This window comes from Triturus cristatus, chromosome 3_1 (assembly GCF_964204655.1).
Source record: "Triturus cristatus chromosome 3_1, aTriCri1.1, whole genome shotgun sequence".
In the NCBI taxonomy this organism is placed as follows: domain Eukaryota; kingdom Metazoa; phylum Chordata; class Amphibia; order Caudata; family Salamandridae; genus Triturus; species Triturus cristatus.
This window is the reverse complement of record NC_140583.1, coordinates 1,021,956,168-1,021,970,783: the sequence shown is the minus strand read 5'-3', so window position 1 is coordinate 1,021,970,783 and position 14,616 is coordinate 1,021,956,168. Positions and strand designations below refer to the sequence as shown.

The 14,616-nt window shown below is 52.6% G+C and overlaps 1 protein-coding gene across 1 annotated transcript; it reads left to right on the top strand.

Annotated features, from left to right (window-relative positions):
* Positions 1-1,484: 1,484 nt before the first annotated feature.
* Positions 1,485-3,020, top strand: LOC146861436 (uncharacterized). Its single transcript, XM_085646436.1, has one exon. It carries the CDS (start codon positions 1,485-1,487, stop codon positions 3,018-3,020), a length of 1,536 nt encoding a protein of 511 aa, XP_085502562.1.
* Positions 3,021-14,616: the final 11,596 nt, after the last annotated feature.

Here is a 14,616-nt window from a genome sequence, read left to right as displayed (position 1 = left end):
TGCCCGAACCACAGCCGAGAATAGGTCAACAACACACATGTACGTGACCAGGTCACAAACTGAGAAATGGAAGGATGCTAGGGAAACGATTAGGGACATCCAATTAGCCAGCTCACCACGCGAATTGACTGAATGGGCACGGGTGGGATTGAAGGACGATGACGGTTGCTGGCGAACTAAAGACACGAACAAATGGTTGCTACCTGACTCGTTCCTGATTCCCATGTTAACCATGACACACTCCCCCACGCACATAGGGTCTGCCCCCATGATCAAACTCATCTCCAAGGTCTGGCACAACGACAAGATCCCAGACTCAGCCAAACGTCTGGTCCAACAATGCCTGGTATGCCTCCAACACAACCCTGGTAAAGGAACTGCTGTACCCCGGGGAGGGTTTGGGGTTCCTAATCATCCCTTTGAGGTCCTACAGATGGACTACATCCAGTTAGAAAGGTGCCAAAGCTTGAAGTACGTACTTGTCGTTGTGTGTGCTTTCAGCAAGTGGGTAGAAGCTTACCCGACCCGCGACAACACTGCTATAACTACCGCAAAGGTATTGCTGAAAGAATTCTTCCCCCGTTACGGCCTTTGTCGAATTTTGTGGAGCGACAACGGCCCCCACTTTGTAGCCGAAGTTATCCAACTCATCTTAAAGGGGTTGGGTATAAAACAAAAGTTCCATGCGGTCTTCCATCCCCAATCTGCAGGCTTGGTTGAGCGACATAATGCCACACTGAAGCTCAAGATAGCCAAAATAGTTGCCACCACAGGACTGAAATGGCCAGACGCTCTCCCGCTAGCATTGCTATCAATGCGTTCCACTCCCACCAAACACCACTTAACCCCCTACGAGGTCGTCTTCGGGCGGCCCATGAACCTTTGGACCGCACCAAAACCAACATCCATTCACGACGTCCCGGACGTCCTCATGTCTGACTATTTGTACAACCTAACTAAAACATTGTCTGTTATCCATCAGCAGGTGCTGCAAGCCATTCCCGATGCTTCCAGGGGCCCCGGACACGATATCCAACCGGGAGATTTCGTCCTAGTGCGTAATTTCCAGCGTGCAAGGAGTCTGGAGCCCCGGTGGACGGGCCCCCTGCAAGTCCTGATCACCACCCGAACAGTTCTTCGAGTGGAGGGGAAGCGCAATTGGCTGCACGCACATCATTGCAAAAAGGTATCACCGACCCTGACGACAACCGACAACATCGCCGGCCAAGAAGAACTCCTGGACGAAGACCGACCATCCCTGAGCTGCTACCCAGATACAGAGACACTTGAATTAATGAAATGTCCCGATCCCACTGTGCCGTCCAAAGAAGGGTATAACCTGCGACGAAAGGAGGGAACGTCGGCTAAACAGACCACGAACTAAGTTGAAATCTCGAACTGGGAGCCTAATCAACTCAAAGGCCTCCAGAAGAGAAAGTAAACAAAGTCTGTGTTTCTGCCCGCTACCGAGTCCCTTGAAGGTGATGGAAGTGCCCGGCATGAAGATGATGGAAGCAACCGGACGTCCGAATACCCACTACAAAAACCCAAAGACTGACAAAATGCACAGCTCAAAGACTATCGCGCTTTTTATTACCCTACTCTTTTGCCTTCTCCTCATGATCACCTTCTGGATCGTGGAAGAGAGTGCACCCGCTCATGAGACATTGTTGACCACTGTCCAACCTACCACCATGAAAGAACACCATCTGATCTCACTTTCACCCCAACTCCGAGAAAGGCGTAAGGAGTTCTGGAATAACTCTTTTGTACAGTTGCTCCACCAACACAATCTTGCCGCCAATGCAACCAACTGCTGGATCTGTGGACTGCTGCCACATGCCACTGGACATTCTATCCCTTTCATCCCTTCACCCTTCTCTGTCCATGGCTCTTGCCTCGCTTGGCTAATCCTCCTGCAAGAAAGCTACAAGGACAATGCTACTTCCGGCAAAACTATGTCACACTTCTACCATGGGTTCTGGCTGAACAGAACTGGAAAAACTTCTGCTCCCTTCTGTCCTTTGAAATCAAACACTTCCTTTCATATGGACATCCCTGCCAAAGAGCGAGTTGAAATGCAGGTGTTTAACAACCCAGCCAGACCCACCTTCTCTTACCTCCGGAAACGAACGGCCGCCACCCTGATGGTGGCCCTATCCGTCATCAACATCACAGGTCTTGTGTGTATCGAAGGTCTGGGAACGCAGCTGGTGGGCCACAGTTCCTGTCTCATCACCCGAACATTGGACTCAGTTGACCCACCCTCCTTTGTTACCTCCCCAAATATGTACTTCGTCTGTGGTACTAAGGCCTACACCTGGCTTCCGAAAGGGTGGGGAGGCACCTGCTACATCGCTTTTATCCTTCCTCCAACATATGTGGCTCCAGCAAACCATCACCGGCAGAAACGTGCAAAGGACATTGTACAAGCCGACTCCACTGGAGCACAGTTCATGGATGCAGTAAAAGGACTTGTTCCACTGTGGGGTCCAATGGCAAACAGCCGTGCCATCCGGCACCTGACCCAGGCAGTCGAAACCACAATGAACATTACAGCCGGCATCCTCACCAACAACACCGCTGAGCTTCAGGCCGTCCGCCTGGTAGCTCTTCAGAACCGCCTCGTTCTAGACGTGGTTCTGGCTGATCGTGGGGGAGCATGCCGCATCATTGGGTCCAGCTGTTGTAGCTACGTTCCGGATAACTCACCCTCAGTCTACAAGGCGATTGAACACCTCCACAGACTTTCCGCAGAGGTTCATCAGGAGCAAGAAGGATGGACGCTTGGGAGTTGGTTTTGGGACACTATTAAAAGTTGGGGGTGGAGGTTGTTTACGTTTATCCTAATACCAATTGTGATCCTATGTGGATGTTGCCTAGGGATTCAGTGTTTGCCACCCTTATGTTCGCTCTTCATAAACTGCATCTGCCCTAAGACTCTGAACTTTGAAGCAGAACATATGAAAGCTTTATACGAGGTAGAAGTTCGTGGCATCATGGGGATAGATCCGAACTAAACAAGCTGGCGAGATATGTTAAAAGGGAGGACTGTGGAAATGTAGCTCGTAACTGAACATTATCTGCGCCATCTTGTCTCTCCCCAGCGCGACACACAGAAAAACGCATGGCAGCCATTTTATGCACTCTGGTCTCTCTCCCTGCTCATTGCCGATCGCCGGCGCATTCCCCTGGCGCTGCGAACATCCCCCCGCGCGCCGGCCACCCCCGCTCTCTCATACATGGGCCATAAAACCTCTCCTTCTGTGCGACCCTGCCATGGAACCACATCCCACGCCTGACCGACATCCCATACATGGTCATACATCTCTTTGATAAACCCCCTTCCTCTGCGCCCGATTGTCCGAACCGATCCCAGGCCATCACCTAGCCCTGCGGATGCAGTTTATTGCCCCTACTGTAAGGGAAACACCCCACATCAAAGGGATTACAGTAGATCAAGGCACCCCACCCCCTGAGACCCGACACACACCCCCGGGAATTGGCGGAATGTCCAGCTGTGTGATAGCCATCTCCTACTGTGGGTGGGGTGGGGACTTCTACTGTAGCTATGTGTGGGAGCGGATCTGAGACGGGGATTCTGAGAATGTTCTTTCATGTATCAAAGCGATCTCAAGAATGTGCCATGTATGATAAACCTGCAATAAAGTCATACACGTGTGTATAAGAGACCAGGTCTCAGAGATGCGGTTAGAGCACCTCGTGACGATACCTTGCTGTCCGATCTGATGTGTTCTACTCCGACGGAATAAAAACTTTGTTTCCTGCCTTCCAGTCTCCGGCGCCTGCCTCTTTGTTGGTTAATTTTCGAGTGGTATAAGAGGCGATTACCGCCGGGCAATACTTGAAAGGTTATCAACTGCAACTGCCACTACCATATTTAACACACTGGCTTCCAGTCAAAATAAGAATAACCTTCCAATTTCTCACTCAGGCACACAAGGTCCTTCACAACACCGGACTTCCATACCTGAACAGTTGCCTTTCCTTCCACACACCCAGAAGACACCTCCAGTCAGCCCAGCTCTCTCTGGCCACTGTCCCACATTTCAACAAGACCAGAACGGGAGGAAAATCCTTCTCCTACCTCACAGCCAAAGTCTGGAACATCCTCCCCCTCCACCTCCGGCAATCTCCCACATTGCCCCAGTTCAGGAAGGACCTCAAGACCTGGCTCTTCGGATGACCCCAGCACCCTATGGAGCCACCCCCTCAAGGGTGAGTAGTTGCACTTTACCTACCCTGATTGATTGATTGATTGATTGATTGATTGAAGGTTACTTTATTACTGAGGGACCATGGGGCCAAGAAGCCCTCTCAGTACCTCCTGTATGTCCTCCACAGTTGGATTCCTGAAAGCTGGTCAGAGGCCCAGCCCCCTTTCTCCACCACTCTGCAAACGTGACTACTACTTAAAAAAAAACATAGAAATACACTGAAAAAACAAAGGTTGTTGGGACATTATAGTTAGGAATTAGCATTTAAAAAACCTTAGAAATTCACTGAAAAAATCAAAAGTTACAGGGGCGTTATAGTTCGGATATTGGAATTTTAAAAAAACCTTAGAAATTCATTGAAAAAAACAAAGGTTACAGTGACGTTATAGTTAGGCTCAGGTTTCACTCATACAAAACCAGTAAAATTCAGCAGTTATAGTTAGCTGAGCTAACTATAACTCGCACCCCTCGCAATGCAATGCTTATGACTTCACATATTACATCACTCATAACATGGTCAGTGACATCACTGATGACATCTCAAATATAACATGTAATTTGATTATTTTTTCCAGGATATTCTTCCACAGCAGTAAAAACATATACGTTCCTGGCATATGATTGACTTTTATCCTTGATTATCACTAGGCCTGCACGGAATTTCAATTACACTTGAGTGGTGGGAGTAATTTAGGTAATTCCACGTTTCTTTTTGATGCGGAATTAATTATAATAACGCAATTCGTGTTCTGTTGCATTTAGCAGCATTTCTTAATGCAAAATGCATCCTCATGTCTTTTTTGGACATGAGGGGGCATTTTACACAAAGAGAATAGTGCTAAATACCGTAAGTACGTTGGGGAGAAATCCTACCTCAAGTGCACATTTAGCTTTCTATTCATGCTCATGCTCGATATTCATATTTGCTCGAATTTAGCACTATTTCTTAGTGAAAAATGCATACTTGCTTCCATTTTAGAGGTGAGGGGACACTTTTGCACTAAGAAAATAGTGCTAAATGCAGAATTTCTGTCGGGAAGAAGGACTGCTATTGCAGGAACTGCTGCTCTGCTGTGCTGGTATAAGGACTGCCACTCTGCTGCTCTAAAGGAATTGCTGTCCTGCTGTGCTTGGCTGATGCCTGCAGAATGAGAACATGACTTGCAACTTCATCTTGAACCCAGGACCCCAAAGTGACTCCAATGGCTAGTCTGCTGGCCTTCTGATGTGAGCCTCAGGGAATAAAAGACTTCCCAAACAGGTCCTACACCCAGCTGCAGCACGTTCCTCACCCCCCCACCCCAAGTGGTGCCTCTCAGGTCCAGGACCCTTAGTGTGGTTCACAGGCTCTTAAATCAACCTTTTGGGCTCTTCGCATCCACAAAGGAGCCCGTTGGCACCGAGAGCACATTGTTTTCACCGAAATCCAGCTCGAGCCTCTGCCAGCCCATCTCTTCACACCTCAGCATTAACCGCTCATGGGGGACCCACAACATCTTTGCCCCTCCATCTTTGACTCCTGGCCTGCTCCCCACCGACAACCACCCGCAATGCTCTCCTTGCGCCTCCAATGTGAATGGGACTCGGCACAAAACTCGAGAAGGTAAAACTTCAGTGGAACTAATCTGGGGCTGTATCGACCCGTACTCCATTGCGGCTGACCTGAACTTTTGACTTTGACTTTGACCCAGTCCAGCATGACTGACAGCCATGGTTGGTGTTGGACTTGGCCCTTCTGGCAGGTTCACCCCCGAGACTTTTTGCTTAATATTGTGACTTGGTGTAATGGATTTTGGTTTCTGCGCACTTTACCGCTGTGTCTCAGGGTAAAGTGCGTGCGTGTTGTGAGGTTGGCCTGCCCTCCCATAGGAATGCATGGGGGGATGTATGTGTCCCGGTAGTTCCTGATGCGTGGGGTGTGCAGGCCCGTGTTTGGTATGTGCGGACTCGTGGGAGTGAATGCTGCGCGTTGATGTGTGCGGCGTGCATGTACCTGGTGTGGAAGTGCCACTTCTAGAAGTGGGCACTTCAGTGTGCAGTCTGAAATGTGTGGCTTGTCTGGCGATTGGCTGGTGAGGTCAGGTGACGGACTAGGGAATTCCCCAGAGTCAGGAGGAGTCACCCAGTGGTGAATGGGGAGTTAGCATGTTAATGGCTGGGGAGGAGTGTACCTGGGTCCTGAATAGGACAGGGCTTCCCCCACACAATGCTGGCGCCGGCCCCTGTGGTGCGTCTAATGACCCTAGCCCTGCCAGTGAATAGGGAGAGGGGCTGAGCAAAACAAAGTGCTCAGGAACCTGCTGGAACTGGTTTGCCCCTTCCCTGCACCTTAGACAAAGCCTTGTACTGTATAAAAAGGGGCTGTGTCCCCTTACATGTTGTTCTCTTCCAGGATCCACTTGAGGGGGGGGCCTGCTGCTGCTGGGCGCCAGGAGAGACCGCCACTGGGGACTGCCTCCCTGCTGGAGGGCCCTGTGAGCTGGCTCTGGGCCCAGCCTTTGCCCCTGCTCTCTGAAGGACCCTTTTTGGTTGCTGGACATTGCTTGTGGCGCCTGGGAGCGCTTTCTGGACTTTATAGCGCTGGGCGCGCTGTTTTCCTGGACTTGCTGTTTCTCAGAGCCTGGGAGCGCTTTGAGGATCCTTTGTAGCGCTGCGAGCGCTGGCTCACCTTGTAGCGCTGTGAAGCGCTTTGATTCAGCTTGCGGGTGCCCACCCCGCTTATTTGCTTATGATTGTGGCGGGTGCCTACCCCGCCGAGGATTGCATTTACGGAGGGAGCCCACCCCTCTAATCACCGAGATCACCGCTGCAGCCCGGTTCGTGACCGGAAGTCAGGCAAGCCTGGGGGCGTGCCGCGGGACGGAAGCCTCAACTTGAAATCAGGAAGCGGACGGGAGCCTACCCCGCGCTCCTGTGCAGCGAAGATCCAGGCGGGAGCCTACCCCGCGCTGGACCCGAGAGAGAAGTGCGGCAGGACCTGGTACGGAGGGGGCGCGAGGCACATTGTCGGTGCCTGCCCCTCCGCGTTGAAGAGAAGCCTCGGAGCCTTCCCCCCCAGAGCGGAGAGAGAAAAGCCGACGCGGGAGTCCCTAGAGCAGCCCGGTGAGTACCAAGGGCTGGGGGGACTCCGCGCCTGTGCTGAGGGGGTACGGGGGCAGTGTGTCGAGCCCCGTGAGGCTCCAGAAGGGGCATAAGTAGCTAGAGCGCTAGACGCTCCAACGTGCGGAGTGTTGCTTCTCGAGTCCAGAGGGACTCCAACGTGTGGGGCATTTCGAGTGGCGCAGAGTCCAGAGGGACTCCAACGTGTGGGGCATTGTTTCTCCTTGAGCCCGTGAGGCTCCAACGTGGGGCTGAGCCACGAAGGCTCTTGAGGGCACATTGTTAATGAACAGAGCCCAGAGAGGGCTCCAGAGGCACGCAGAGTGCCTGAAGTTCGTTTTCCAGCTGCCCAGCACTTAGTGGGCAGCTGCCACGTTTAGGTGGGGGGACCATTCTTGTTTTAGCCTGCGCCGCTGGCGCAGCCTGACTTTGCTGAACGCAGGGCGTCCTAGCCCTTCCAGGCCAGTTGGCCCAGGGACTGCCACAGGTGGTGGCATAGGAGTTTTGCGCAATTGTGTTCCTACCTGCACCTCTGAATGTGTGTTGATGCATCATGTGCCATTGCTTTTACACCTCTGAATGTTTTTAGGCATCATGTGTTTTCCTTCCATACACCTCTGAATGTGATGCATCATGTGTAACGTTCTATTACCCCTACAGGTGTTGTGATACGTAGGTGGTTGTTGCTTTCTCCTAGTACAGGTGGTGCTAGTGAGGTTCTAGTTCCCTGCGTAACAGTCTCCTAAGGTAGTTAGGGTTACGCAGGTGGTACTTCCCCGATACCAGTAAGTACTGGTTGTGTGCTATACAGATTATTTTTGTGCTACAGTGATTTTATATATTTTATGTGCTAAATATCTAAAAAGTGCTAATTCCTGACAGTGGTCCAGGTGGCCCTGTCCTGTACATAATCCCTTGTAAATTCTGCCCGTGCCTGTTGGCACATTGTAAAGTGTGTATTTTTATCTAATGTGTTGTGTATAATACAAAGGTTATTTTTATAGAATACCTTGTGTGGAGTTTCCTTTGTGGTGGGCCTTGGGTGTTGTTGCTGGGTGCGCGCGCAAACGCTTTACACATCGCCTCAGAGATAAGCCTGACTGCTCGTGCCAAGCTACCAAGGGGGTGAGCAGGGGTTATCTTTGGCGTGTAACTTCCTTGCCCTGACTAGAGTGGTGATTTCTGCCTGGCTTTGGCGCAAGCCTTAGCCAACCAGAATCCCCAGGTCTAACATTGGTGATCAGCGGTGGGATTTGGACTTGCGTTTGCGCTGTACCGCAGCAGCGACTGGCTACACCACAAAACTCTGCATTAGATAAATCACATTTTAGGGATTATTGTTTTGAAGTTCCTTTATTCCTTCTCCTGAAGGTATCATTGTGTAATTGTGTCCAGTACATTTGTCCCCCGCCCTGCGCCCAGAGTTTGGTACCTGTGTCACGTGGTGGTCAGGTTGAGGGATCAGGGGTGGTAGAAACTGCCTTACCAGTCCGAGGGGAGGGTTGTGTGTGGATGGTGCGTGGGGCACTAGACAGTGAGTGTGAGTTCTCCAGGATAGAGAGCTCACTGAAACCTTTTGTGAATTGTGTACTCCTGTGTAGCTCCGACCCCCAGGTTCCTTGTGTTGAACTCTTCTCAGGAACGTCCGCCAAAATGGAGCCTGCTTTTAACTTCTGTAGTCTGTTTAGGTACAGTAGGTTGGAGCTGGTAGGGTTCTGTGAGGAGAGGGACATAGAGGTGGGTGAGTCAGATACCCAGTCCAAACTGAGGGACAACCTGATCCTTTGGCAAAAGGAGGAGTGGGAGCGAGAGCGCAGCGAGGAAGATAGGGCCCGGGCCACACGCCGAGAGGGTGGTGGGTCTGAGGGGAGCCCTGAGGAATCTGAGGAGGAGGAAGGTTACCTGACAGGGACCCCAGTAGAAAGTGAAGACCCCATAGATAGGGAGTCCCTTGCTGGGTCCAGTGTCAGGAGCAGCACCCCATCCCTGTCCCTGTCCCCAGAGGAGTGGGTAGATAGGAGGGAAGAGAGGGAGCATCAGCTGGCCATGGAGAAGCTCAGGTTAGAGCATGCCCGGGGGATGGCGCAGCTGACCATAGCGGAGAAGAAGCTGGAGACCGAGAGGGTCTTAGCGCAGGAGAGGATAGAGGAGGCTGAGAGGGCCTTCACCAGGGAGAAATCAGCGCTGGAGAGTAGATTATCCCCTGCGCGCAGTCTTAGTTTTCTGGGCTCCCCAGGGAGGGTTGAGTCCAGTGGTGGCAGCGAGATAGATTTCAGTATAGGAAGTCCCAGTTCCCCCAGTCTGGTACCTAGTTCCCGAGAGGAGGAATGTAGGTTGAAATTCAGAAGCAGTAGGAAGCTGTCTCACCAGACTTGGGACGAGTTTTTGGGTGAATGTGAGGAGGCACTGGACGATTGGGCGAGTCTGAACCCGAAACGCAGTTATTCCACCATGTATGGTCTGGTTGTTAAAGAGCAGATGCTCAGGAGTTGTTGTCCCGAGCTGCGCCAACACCTGTTGGAGTATGGGTTTGCTAGTCCAGGGGGCCTTGCAGAGGAAGCAGACCGTTGGGAAAGGGCCCAAGGTTCGCTAGAGTCATTAGGGTGTGACTCCAAAAGTAGTGGTTCAGGGATCTTCCAGCCCAGCGTGGTGGAAGAGGCTCCGTGTAGCCCAGCTAGGTCCCAGTATAGCGAGGAGGGTGTAGGGGCTTACGGCCTGGCTCAGTGGAGCGGGAGTAAGTGGGTGACTGAGGGTCCCCAGACGTACGAAACCCTGCCTCAGGACTTGGGTGGTTTCATGAGGGAACACCAAGTTGGGGACCTAGGCTGCCCTGTTAGCCCATTTGAGGAGGATCACCTAGTGAGTAGAGGACCGGGAGCGCCTGTAAACAGGGCTCCTGTGGTTCTAGTGTCCGGCAGTACCGCTCCAGTAGGGAGGGTACAGAAGTCCAGCGAGAGGAGTGGCATGGGGCTGTGTTCCCCGGTGGAGGAGCCAGTGGGTCAGAGACCAGCCGGGAGGGCTGAGTCTCCTAGAAGTGACCATGGCGACTACACGTCTGGCCTGGGGGATCTTCGCGCACTGTCAGGTGGACAGGGGACGGGAGATCTGCGCCAGGCAGACGGTCATGCAACATATGAGGCATATGTTACTCTCGGGGGGATGGTGTGTAAATCCCCAGAAGTCCTGGAGTGCCAGGCAATTATTCCACCGAAGGTTTTAGACCGGAGGTTGGAAGGCCAGGTTCAGGGTCCGCCTGACCTGAAGGGTAGGACTACTGTAACCAGTATCCTGACCAGTGCTTCTTCCAGAGGTACCGCCCCAGTTGGTGGGGAGCAGGACTCTGGAAGGGGGTGCAGAGGGTGGGAGAGCCCACCTCTGACCCCGGTGCAACCGGAGGGGTTAAACCCTAGGTTGGGAGACCAGTTCTCAGGGAGGTGTCCTGAGCTGGTGGGAAAGTTGATTTCTGAGGGTGCCTCTCAGAGGAGGAGAGGACGGAACCCTAGGAGAAGAGGTAGGGGGAGGAGAGCCTCACCCGTGACGTTTGGTCAGCCTGAGGGTACGGGCCCTAGGCTGGAGGATCAGTGGCAGTTTAGAACTGCCCTGATGAGGGGTAGAGTGGAGAATGGTCACTATGTGCCAGGGGTTACTACCCCCCACTCTGTGGTTAGGCAAGGACCAGTGGCGCCTAGGTGGTCTAGAGCCTGGTCCGGGCCACGGACAGCTGAGGAGTACCAGGGGGGTAGCCCAGTTGGTCCGCCGAGTTTTTTCAGAGGAAACCCTGTGAGTTCAGAGTGGCGTAAAACCGGAGAGTGTCCCTGCCGTGGCGGGCCTGCGTCCGTGTTTTATCGCCCCAAGCAGGGAAGACCATCACGGTGGTGATTGGTCTACCCTGCGTTTTGGCTGGAAGGGGGTCGTGTTGGACTTGGCCCTTCTGGCAGGTTCACCCCCGAGACTTTTTGCTTAATATTGTGACTTGGTGTAATGGATTTTGGTTTCTGCGCACTTTACCGCTGTGTCTCAGGGTAAAGTGCGTGCGTGTTGTGAGGTTGGCCTGCCCTCCCATAGGAATGCATGGGGGGATGTATGTGTCCCGGTAGTTCCTGATGCGTGGGGTGTGCAGGCCCGTGTTTGGTATGTGCGGACTCGTGGGAGTGAATGCTGCGCGTTGATGTGTGCGGCGTGCATGTACCTGGTGTGGAAGTGCCACTTCTAGAAGTGGGCACTTCAGTGTGCAGTCTGAAATGTGTGGCTTGTCTGGCGATTGGCTGGTGAGGTCAGGTGACGGACTAGGGAATTCCCCAGAGTCAGGAGGAGTCACCCAGTGGTGAATGGGGAGTTAGCATGTTAATGGCTGGGGAGGAGTGTACCTGGGTCCTGAATAGGACAGGGCTTCCCCCACACAATGCTGGCGCCGGCCCCTGTGGTGCGTCTAATGACCCTAGCCCTGCCAGTGAATAGGGAGAGGGGCTGAGCAAAACAAAGTGCTCAGGAACCTGCTGGAACTGGTTTGCCCCTTCCTTGCACCTTAGACAAAGCCTTGTACTGTATAAAAAGGGGCTGTGTCCCCTTACATGTTGTTCTCTTCCAGGATCCACTTGAGGGGGGGGCCTGCTGCTGCTGGGCGCCAGGAGAGACCGCCACTGGGGACTGCCTCCCTGCTGGAGGGCCCTGTGAGCTGGCTCTGGGCCCAGCCTTTGCCCCTGCTCTCTGAAGGACCCTTTTTGGTTGCTGGACATTGCTTGTGGCGCCTGGGAGCGCTTTCTGGACTTTATAGCGCTGGGCGCGCTGTTTTCCTGGACTTGCTGTTTCTCAGAGCCTGGGAGCGCTTTGAGGATCCTTTGTAGCGCTGCGAGCGCTGGCTCACCTTGTAGCGCTGTGAAACGCTTTGATTCAGCTTGCGGGTGCCCACCCCGCTTATTTGCTTATGATTGTGGCGGGTGCCTACCCCGCCGAGGATTGCATTTACGGAGGGAGCCCACCCCTCTAATCACCGAGATCACCGCTGCAGCCCGGTTCGTGACCGGAAGTCAGGCAAGCCTGGGGGCGTGCCGCGGGACGGAAGCCTCGACTTGAAATCAGGAAGCGGACGGGAGCCTACCCCGCGCTCCTGTGCAGCGAAGATCCAGGCGGGAGCCTACCCCGCGCTGGACCCGAGAGAGAAGTGCGGCAGGACCTGGTACGGAGGGGGCGCGAGGCACATTGTCGGTGCCTGCCCCTCCGCGTTGAAGAGAAGCCTCGGAGCCTTCCCCCCCAGAGCGGAGAGAGAAAAGCCGACGCGGGAGTCCCTAGAGCAGCCCGGTGAGTACCAAGGGCTGGGGGGACTCCGCGCCTGTGCTGAGGGGGTACGGGGGCAGTGTGTCGAGCCCCGTGAGGCTCCAGAAGGGGCATAAGTAGCTAGAGCGCTAGACGCTCCAACGTGCGGAGTGTTGCTTCTCGAGTCCAGAGGGACTCCAACGTGTGGGGCATTTCGAGTGGCGCAGAGTCCAGAGGGACTCCAACGTGTGGGGCATTGTTTCTCCTTGAGCCCGTGAGGCTCCAACGTGGGGCTGAGCCACGAAGGCTCTTGAGGGCACATTGTTAATGAACAGAGTCCAGAGAGGGCTCCAGAGGCACGCAGAGTGCCTGAAGTTCGTTTTCCAGCTGCCCAGCACTTAGTGGGCAGCTGCCACGTTTAGGTGGGGGGACCATTCTTGTTTTAGCCTGTGCCGCTGGCGCAGCCTGACTTTGCTGAACGCAGGGCGTCCTAGCCCTTCCAGGCCAGTTGGCCCAGGGACTGCCACAGGTGGTGGCATAGGAGTTTTGCGCAATTGTGTTCCTACCTGCACCTCTGAATGTGTGTTGATGCATCATGTGCCATTGCTTTTACACCTCTGAATGTTTTTAGGCATCATGTGTTTTCCTTCCATACACCTCTGAATGTGATGCATCATGTGTAACGTTCTATTACCCCTACAGGTGTTGTGATACGTAGGTGGTTGTTGCTTTCTCCTAGTACAGGTGGTGCTAGTGAGGTTCTAGTTCCCTGCGTAACAGTCTCCTAAGGTAGTTAGGGTTACGCAGGTGGTACTTCCCCGATACCAGTAAGTACTGGTTGTGTGCTATACAGATTATTTTTGTGCTACAGTGATTTTATATATTTTATGTGCTAAATATCTAAAAAGTGCTAATTCCTGACAGTGGTCCAGGTGGCCCTGTCCTGTACATAATCCCTTGTAAATTCTGCCCGTGCCTGTTGGCACATTGTAAAGTGTGTATTTTTATCTAATGTGTTGTGTATAATACAAAGGTTATTTTTATAGAATACCTTGTGTGGAGTTTCCTTTGTGGTGGGCCTTGGGTGTTGTTGCTGGGTGCGCGCGCAAACGCTTTACACATCGCCTCAGAGATAAGCCTGACTGCTCGTGCCAAGCTACCAAGGGGGTGAGCAGGGGTTATCTTTGGCGTGTAACTTCCTTGCCCTGACTAGAGTGGTGGTTTCTGCCTGGCTTTGGCGCAAGCCTTAGCCAACCAGAATCCCCAGGTCTAACAGTTGGCGCTATATTCTCTTAGAAGCACTTTATTCTTTAAAAATTCATATCTCCAGTTCTACTCATTGGATTTTTGTCATTTTTCTCTAGGTGTATTTTTAAATTAAGTTATATTTTTCTAACCTGGAGTAGGATCTTTTTATGTGGTGTTTTTACTGATTTACAGTTTGAAGTGTTGCACAAATACTTTGCACATTGCCTCTAAGTTAAGCCTGACTGCTCTGTGCCAAGCTGCCAGGGGGTTGAGCACAGGTTCATTTGGGGTTTGCTTGAGCCTTAACCTGAGTAGAATTGTGGTTGCTGCTTGACCACTTAACCTGTGACCCATTTTTTAACACTGGGGATCAGTGGTTTTATGCAATACGATATAGTTTTTAGGTGTACACTACCATGTCATGGCTTAGACCAATTCAGGTTTAAAATTCTCCCTGATTGGCATTTTTTATTTTTTTATTTTATTCCTATTCTCACCTGCATGGATGGATTTTGTGCTAGCCAACCTGGAGAGCTACACTGTGGCTGGCCTCAATGAGTTTTGCCAGGAGAGGGGGCTGGCCACTTACATGAGCACCAGGAAGGGTGAGCTCCTCAAGGCCTTGAGGGCTTGGGCAGAGGAGCACCAGTCACCAGCAGAACTCCAGGAGATAGAGTATGATGAGTAAGAATCAGAGCAGGACCTGCAGAAGGGTCTTGGCATGCAGCCTCCAGGATTGCAAATCCTCACCCATGCAAGGAGGAGGGTGCCTTCCAGG